Source organism: Rattus rattus, chromosome X, assembly GCF_011064425.1.
Source record: "Rattus rattus isolate New Zealand chromosome X, Rrattus_CSIRO_v1, whole genome shotgun sequence".
NCBI classification, from domain to species: Eukaryota; Metazoa; Chordata; class Mammalia; order Rodentia; family Muridae; genus Rattus; species Rattus rattus.
In genome coordinates this window covers 130331089-130340189 of record NC_046172.1, presented here as the reverse complement: position 1 = coordinate 130340189, position 9101 = coordinate 130331089, and the positions used below count along the sequence as shown (strand labels likewise).

At 43.0% G+C, this 9101-nt stretch overlaps 1 protein-coding gene across 1 annotated transcript; it reads left to right on the top strand.

The window, feature by feature from the left end:
* Window positions 1-1377: 1377 nt before the first annotated feature.
* Window positions 1378-1567, top strand: LOC116888423 (embryonic testis differentiation protein-like). Its single transcript, XM_032889692.1, has one exon. The coding sequence runs from the start codon at window positions 1380-1382 to the stop codon at window positions 1560-1562; it is 183 nt and encodes a 60-aa protein (XP_032745583.1). The 5' UTR covers window positions 1378-1379; the 3' UTR covers window positions 1563-1567.
* The last annotated feature ends 7534 nt before the right edge of the window (window positions 1568-9101 follow it).

Sequence of the window (9101 nt, the reverse complement as noted above, 5' to 3'; positions counted from 1 at the left end):
GTATAAACTGTGTACTATAAACCATGTAAGAGGGGGAGGGCTAAGGACCTAGAGAGATGACTAAAGACCTCAGTGCTCGCTGCTCTTGCAGAGAACCAAAATTCAGTTCTCAGCATACACTTCTGAAGGCTCGAAAACTGGAAGACTAGCCCCAGGGTATCTGATGCACTCCCCTGGCCTCTGTAGGCACTTGCAGAGGTGTGTGTGTGTGTGTGTGTGTGTGTGTGTGTGTGTGTGTGTGTGTGTGTGTGTGTTGGCATCTGTGGGCACTTGCATGTGTGTGTGTGTGTGTGTGTGTGAGGTTAATGCTTGGGTAATGTCTTGTGTCTGTAACATCTCTTTCTGTTTACTGTAGTCAGCCACAAAGCAGGAGCAGTGGTCAGTGGTTTTATCATAAAACTGTTTCTTTGAGGGTTCTAAGTCCATTGTGCACCATCATAACTCTTGTAAGAACTGACCAATCAGTATCTAAGATGCAGAGAAGGCAGGTATCTTATGCCTTGTGCCACCAGCTCATTTCTTACAGAGATGCTACAGTGGTCTGAGAGATTAAAGTCCACAAACCAGTAACATTGGGGACTTTTGGTTGTTTCATCATCAAACTCATCTGATGAGTAAGTCCTGATCATGTTGAGTACTGGAGAGGAGGATGATAGTTTTGTGTTTAAGCTGATAAGAGAAACTTTCCTGTAGAAAGTGTCCAAGGTATGATCATAACAAACTCTCTAGACTATGCCTTCTAAGTCCATATCCTGGTCTCAGCACTCAGGATACCTGGTTTTGGTATAATTTAGAGTTGTGTCCTAATTTCTTGGTTAACCTTCTTTTTCTCTAGATGTCAACTAAATGAAGCAGCAGAATCCTGGGAATTCCACCCCTTTCTTCTTGAAATCCGTGTACTGGTTTCTCTGTAACTTTACTGTGACAGATGCAAAACGAAAGGAGTACATTCCCCCTGCTTTTCTATAACTTGGAACAAAAGGAAATGTAGCAGTTAGCATGTGGCTGAAGGATTTCATTTAGAAAAAGGAGTTGAGGGCTAGCAAGATCGCACAACCAGTTGCTGCAAAAACTAATGAACTGAGTTTAATCCCTGAAAGCCATATGTGGTTGTTCTGTGACTTCCATAGGTAATCTGCCACACACACACACACACACACACACACACACACACACACACACACACACACACACGAACACAGTCCTTTAAAAAGAAACAGAGTATTTGACTATGACATGTAGCATTCATGTGTGAGAAACTGACAGACAAAACAGGGAGGAGCATTATTAAAGAGGCCTCTGGGTTGACCTGATGATGTGGCTTCATTTTCTTTTTCAGACATTCTCTGTTGCCTTGAGGCTATTGGATAATACCAGACATGGATAAAGAAAATCCAGAAGCAGTTCAAAGCCCACCAGAACGGAACATCGAGGTGGTCCCACCTAAAGAGCCAAAATGCCAGAAGCCCTCCAATAACATTCTTATCTATTTGATTGACAGGCAGCTGGGGAGACCCAGAAATGATATGGATTTGTTTGAGTGGGCTTGGACACTAAAATAAAGTGTCACCTCGAGAATAGAGTGGCCAAAATTCATGTTTATATATAGGTGAAACACATGTTTTAAAAACAAGTAAAATAACTAGCCACTCTCATGTTTGATCCATTAAATGAGTCTTTATTGCAATTACTTTTGGTACATTGTGTGTTTCTTGTCTGGGCCTTCTTTGGTTGCATTGGGAAGGATATTGTATCCATCTTGATATTCTTCTTGTAGGATCTCATGAAGAAAGGATGGTGAGGTTGCATTGCACATCACATCTGAAGTATAATTATGTATGCCTAACTCTCCAGCACATAGCTATTCAGTACTAAAGATTCTCCTCCCTATCCATTTTACAGAGATAATTCACTGCATCCCACTGGAAAACCCAACAGACTGCCCTGGTGTAATGGCACACTGGTGAGAACAAAGCAGTGCTAGGTTGGGATTTTAGAATACATGCCATCTAGAGCTGATCATTATTCCCAGAGATTCAGACTTTAAAGCATGGGAAGGAATTCCTTTGACTAAAGGACATATAGCTTATAACGATGTAGTCCCACACAAACAGTTCTATCCGCTAATGGGTGCGCTAAGCAAATCATATCCACTCTGAGAAACTCAGAATGGGAATTGTGTAAGAAATTGGGCATTAACAAATGACAAATTGTGGAGAACTACACTTCAGCATCTGTCTAGACTATAACATTTTTTGGAGAGCAAAGGGTAGGTATAGGTGTTATCATAAAAACCTTCTATGTCCCCCTTTGTCAACTATTGAGTCTATAGTCATCAGTACAAGAGTAGCTTCGTTGTCCTTGACAGTCAGCAAGAGCATGGTTTATGGATTTGCTCATGGTTGCTGGTGACAGCACAGACCACAGACATCCACATGCTCTCAACTATCTGGTGGGCGTCACAAGTGAGTAAGGACTCGTTTTTATTTAGGGGCTGCTGACTGGGAGTTTGATCGTGCTTCAGGGAGTATATGAGCAACCCAAATTGGACTTGGTATTTTTCTTCTCCTCTTTTTGTGGGGGGAAGCTACAAAGGTTGGAGGGCAGACCTGAGAGGACTGGGAGGTGAGTGTAATTGAGATGCATTATGTGAAATTCCCAAATAGTCAATAAAAATATTATGTTAGAAAAATGACAAATCATAATTATGTTTATTCATTTGTACATATATGTAGCAATGGCTAAGGAGAGGAGGTAGTGATTTGTGGAGGGTATAGGAACAGAAGAGCAGGCATGGTAGGAGGGAGGAGAGGGAAGTAGAAATGATGTTATTATATTTTAATTAAAATTAAAAAAAGAAATGACAGATGGGAGGGTATGGAATGATGGCTCAGTGGTTAAGAGCACTTGCTGTTCTTCCAGAAGACCTGTGTTTGATTCACAGCACCCAGGTCAGGTGGTTCACAACTGCCTGTAACATTAGACCCAAGAGATCTAAAACTGTCTAGGCTCAGCACTTGTGTGCACACACACAACACGCATACACACAAAGTCTCCCCTGTATATATCTGCATGCTAGAGGATTATTTTTACCTTCTCCTCCCTTCTAGCCTTTCCATGTTTGCTCCTTGCCCCTACACCCTCTCAAATTCACCCCCTCCTCCTCTTTAATCATACACATGAATGAATAAATGTCAATTATGTATATGTATGTATGTTAAAAACGGGAAAAAAATGACAACAGGAAACAGAAGACCAAGAACTGGATTGAATGAGGGTATGGGCAAGCCTAAATGATGAGAAATGTCAGAAGGTTCCACCATTAAAATGAAAACACATTTTAAACATCACTCCAATTATTTCAAGTGACATTTGAAAGCTGAATGTGTTGCTATGAACTTTTTATCTTAGCATTTTTCAGGTTGAGGTCAGGGGGACATTGTGCTTCTTGCCAGCCTAGCCTTTATTGTGGAAACCAGACTTTAAAAAAAAGAGATCCGAGCCCAGCAGTGTTGGTATACTCCTTTAATCCCAACACTTGGGAGGCAGAGGCAGACAGATTTCTGAGTTTAAGGCTAGCATGGTCTACAAGAATGATTTGCGGGATAGCCAGGTCTACACAGAGAAACATTGTCTCAAAAAAAAAAAAAACCCACCACCAACCAAACAAAAAAAAACTGAAAGAAAGGAAGGAAGGAAGGAAGGATGGAAAGAAGGAAGGATGGAAGGAAGGAAGGATGGAAGGAAGGAAGGAAGGAAGGAAGGAAGGAAGGAAGGAAGGAAGAGAAAGGACTCCCAGAAGCTTCCTACTTTCATGACCCCCTCCTCCTGTGTACAGCACTCTTGCTGGCTCTTTTCCTGTGCCTACATCCTGGTGGCAATTATTCTTCTCCCATTTATCCTAGTCTCTTCTGGATCCTTATCATGTATCACAACTTAACCTCTCTGTGAGATTTTCCATTCCTGCCCTTTATCTGCCTGTACTCTGATTGTGCCGTGACAGAACACAAGTTCTAATCTATTCTCAGAGATGCATGTTCCACTAGGGACAGTGTGTAGAACATACTCGAGTATTCCTGTGCCTGTGACACTGGCTGGAGGGGCTCAGTCAAAGCCTCACTATGAGGGAAAGGAGGAAGAGTTGAGGCTGAGGAAGTGGGAGAGGGAGGAGACAAATGAAAACCAGAGACCAGAGAACAAGCCTCCTCCACCTTAAGGCTGTCCAGGAAACAAAGACTGCATTTATTTTTATTTTCCAAATCACATTTATTTGTGTATATGGTGGCCGGAGCATGGACATTGCTACACAGGAGAACTTGCATGAGACTCCCTAGAATGCTTTGAGTCAAAAATGGTGCCAATTGTAAAGGGGCACTCCATTATGCCATATCTAAGACCTGCTCAGCATTGGGAAAACAAAAATGAAAATAGTCTTCAAATGGAGAGAGATGGGTGCTTTGTCAGTGATGAGTTCTTGTGGTGGATTGAGGTGTCTTGGAAGGTGTTGGGGGAAGCTAGAAGTGAACAACTGTGTGGATATTTGTGTTCACAAACCATTCTGTACATGGACAGTACCAATCTCAGCATCCTAGTTGCAATATTGTTCTTAAGTATTGCAAGGTACTGTTGAAAATCTAGGAAAGCCGATAAAGATAAATTCAGATATATTTCAACTGCATGCCCATCTGCAATTATTACTTTACAATTTCAAGTTAAACCAATTCAGCCTGAATAATGTTACTTGTGTGTGTTTTACAGGGCTAACCATTCAGCACTGGATAACCAATTGGTTTGCCCTGGGAAAAACCACTTCTCCCACATCTTCCATTGATTCTCTCTGTGTATCCCTGGCTGTCCTAGAATGCACTCTTTTTTTTTTTCAGAGCTGGGGACCGAACCCAGGGCCTTGCGCTTGCTAGGCAAGCGCTCTACCACTGAGCTAAACCCCCAACCCCCTAGAACTCACTCTTTAGACAAGGCTGGCCCCACTCACAGAGATCTGTCTGCCTGTGCTTCTGCCTCTGCCTCTCTGCCTCTCTCTCTGCCTCTCTCTCTCTGCCTCTCTGCCTCTGCCTCTGCCTCTGCCTTTGCCTCTGCCTCCCAAGTTCTGGGATTAAAGGTGTCAGCCACCATGACTAGCCATGGTTTTAAAATCGTTTGTTTTGTTGTCTCTCTCTTTTTTTTTTTAGACAGAGTCTCATGTAGCCCATGAAGCCTAGAGGCCTGCTTAAGTAGGCAAGGATGGCCTTGAACTCTCTCTGTTTCCACCTTTTAAATGCTGGTGTGTGTCACTTAACTCACTCAAATTGCTTAGACTGCCTTGAATTTAGTCTGCTGGCCCAGGAGTCCTTGTACTTGCAATCCGCCTGCATCAACCTGCCAGATACCTGGAATTATGGGCTGGAGCATCTAGAGCAGGATAGAAATTATTTCCTGTGCTATGCTCCATGCTGCCAGCATGGGAGAGGTGATGACAAAGCTCTTCTTTTCCCCAAGTCCAGAGATACTCATTCATTGCTTTGTTATCTGAGACCTCACAGCTCACATGGCCTAGGGCCTGCACTCCTTTCCGTATTCAGGGCTCTAGACAAAAACCTCAGTGAATGTCATGGGGTTTTCTGAGACAATGGCTTTTCCAAAGCAGTCTGTTCTCAACCCACAATCTATATTATATTGTATCTTTCTCAAGGACAGAAAACCATGCCTTTGAAATATCATCACCAGGAATAACAAGATATCTGTTCTCCACTGCTTGTAGGGGGGTTGAGCAATGCTAACAGCAGAACTGTCAGTTAATTGACATGAATTCCTATCCACTTTAACCCAAGCTAGTTCTTTGCCTGTTTTCATGTTTCTGCTTCTACTGGGTCCCTGCTCAGCTACTCCTCTCTCCTCCTCTATTTGTTTCGTTTATATTTTTGCTATGCTGGGGGTGGAACTCAGGGTCATCCCATGCTGGGAAAATGCTCTAACACTGAGCCATACTACTTGACACAGTTGAAGGATTTGGATTGGTGAGGGTAGAAATGCTGAGCTGAAAGTCAAGTAATGAATGGGTCAAACAAAACAGCAACAACAACAACAACTTTGTTTTGCCAGACAGAACAGGCTTTACTCTAGGATGATAAGAGGAGAAAGTCTTGGCACCGGCTCTTCACCTTACTCCAACTGGAGGCTGTGGCCAAGGTCAGGATTAATGTTTTCTTTTCCATGGCCCTCTAACCCAGTGAGACAGCTTGGTGAAGGACAGCTACTGAAGTCCTGAAAGTCCCAGGTGAACCGGTTACAATTCTTATGTCAGCCACTTGGCATCTAGATGCTTGTTAGTAACTGTTACAGGTCTTCTTTACCACTGAGGAGAGACAGAATCCTACTAGAGGTCAGAAAGAATGTTCCAGACATGGATGGAAGATCCTTGCTCCTGACTGTTGACTTCAATACCCCTGAAGGCAGGGAGTGTTCCAGGTCTACCGCCAGGCTCCAAGGGTGGGTCTCCGAGGGGCTAGAAAATGCCCCACAAATCTGGCTAAGATAAAAGATATAAAGAGAAAGTTACAGAAACTTGGAGGGTTAAGATAAGTTACTGAGAGAGTTAGTGTAAATTTCAGAGAAAGTAAGGTTGAAGTGTGGTTCAGGGTCTGTGCACATAAGTGGACAGCATCTAGTAGCTGTAGAGGAAGATGCAGAAGATAGCATAACAGAGAGACTGAGGAAGAGAAAGAGGAGAGAATACAAAAAGAGCAAGAAGCTAGGGAAGAAAAGAGACAAAAAGAAGAGGAAGCTAGAGAGCTAAAGAGAGATAAAAGACCAGGACAGGTAGAGAGAATAAAAAAATTCTAAAAGAGACCCTGACCAAATTGACCATGGAGACTGGCACAGACTGGGTGGCACTCCTTCCCTCTTGCTCTCTTCAGAGCAAGAAATGCCCCTTCTGGATTCAGCCTTACCCACGCCCCTGAAGAGACTACAGAGTTCAGGGCAGGTAAAAAAGATAAATAGAACTATAAAGGGGCCTTGACAAAATTGGCCTTAGAGACTGGCCTCCTTCTTTCCTGACCCTTTTGGCCTCTCTTGAGAGGCAGAGCCACCAAGCTGACACTGAAGGGAGGTACTCCTCAAAGGAGCATCTAAGTCCAGAGAGACAGCCGGTAACAGACCAGCTGCCCCTCTGCTTGCCTTTCTGTTTCACAGGCACAAAGCTTGCATTTATTTTACAATGGCCTTTTCATCCCAAGAAAGCTTCCTCATTTAGCTGTGTGACTGAATGCTATTTGTCACCTGATCTGGTTGTTCCACCAGCTCTCAAGGGGCCACCCCCTAGCTTTCTTGTCTGGGCCCCTTTCCTCTGTTCTTAAGAATTTTATCACCTAATACACTGTGTTGTTTTGACTTATACTATCTCCTATCCTACTAATATACATGTCCCAGATTCCTGTCGTGAAGGTTCTAATTCTAAAACAAGGGGACGGTGCATCCTCCTAAATATTAAATTTACCTCTACAGTTTGAATCCTGGATTGGACACGTGGATATACTTGGGGACTTAGAATGTTTCAATCAGGTGCTGATACAGGGATTATTTTTACCATAAAATTGGACATTCCTAGACACACCTGGGAAACCAGAAGAGACTACACTCTGCCCACATCTCTGACTCCAGAGGAAAACACCAAATGCCATCTGGGAATCTGTGCACGGGGGCTCCCGGAAAGGGCGGCACAGGTCCTCCTGGCTGCTGCCCCCACGGAGAGCTCATAAACAACACCCCACGAGCAAACTTGAGCCTCAGGACCACAGATAAGACCAACTTTTCTGCTCCAAGCGACCTGCCTGGTAAACTAAGGGCACAGGCCCACAGGAACAGCTGAAGACCTGTAGATAAGAAAAACTACACACCAGAAAGCAGAACACTATGTTCCCATAACTGGCTGAAAGAAAACAGGAAAACAGGTCTACAGCACTCCTGACACACAGGCTTATAGGACAGTCTAGCCACTGTCAGAAATAGCAGAACAAAGTAACACTAGAGATAATCTGATGGCGAGAGGCAAGCACAGGAACCCAAGCAACAGAAACCAAGACTACATGGCACCATCGGAGCCCAATTCTCCCACCAAAGCAAACACGGAATATCCAAACACACCAGAAAAGCAAGATATAGATTCAAAATCATATTTGATCATGATGCTGGAGGACTTCAAGAAAGACATGAAGAACTCCCTTAGAGAAATGCAGGAAAACATAAATAAACAAGTAGAAGCCTACAGAGAGGAATCACAAAATCCCTGAAAGAATTCCGGGAAAACACAATCAATCAGTTGAAGGAATTAAAAATGGAAATAGAAGCAATCAAAAAAGAACACATGGAAACAACCCTGGATATAGAAAACCAAAAAGAAGAGACAAGGAGCTGTAGATACAAGTTTCACCAACAGAATACAAGAGATAGAAGAGAGAATCTCAGGAGCAGAAGATTCCATGGAAATCATTGACTCAACTGTCAAAGATAATGTAAAGCAGAAAAAGCTACTGGTCCAAAACATCCAGGAAATCCAGGACTCAATGAGAAGTTCAAACCTAAGGATAATAAGTATAGAAGAAAGTGAAGACTCCCAGCTCAAAGGACCAGTAAATATCTTCAACAAAATCCTAGAAGAACACTTCCCTAATCTAAAGAAAGAGATGCCCATAAGCACACAAGAAGCCTACAGACCTCCAAATTGGACCAGAAAAGAAACTCCTCCCGTCACATTATAGTCAAAACACCAAATACACAAAATAAAGAAAGAATATTAAAAGCAGTAAGGGAAAAAGGTCAAGTAACATATAAAGGCAGACCTATCAGAATCACACCAGACTTTTCGCCAGAGACTATGAAAGCCAGAAGATCCTGGACAGATGTTATACAGACCCTAAGAGAACACAAATGCCAGCCCAGGTTACTGTATCCTGCAAAACTCTCAATTAACATAGATGGAGAAACCAAGATATTCCATGACAAAACCAAATTTACACAATATCTTTCTACAAATCCAGCACTACAAAGGACAATAAATGGTAAAGCCCAACATAAGGAGGCAAGCTATACCCAAGAAGAGGCAA

Coding starts and splice junctions, on each gene's coding strand:
- LOC116888423 (XM_032889692.1), top strand. CDS start 1,380: ATGGATAAAGAAAATCCAGAAGCAGTTCAAAGCCCACCAGAACGGAAC.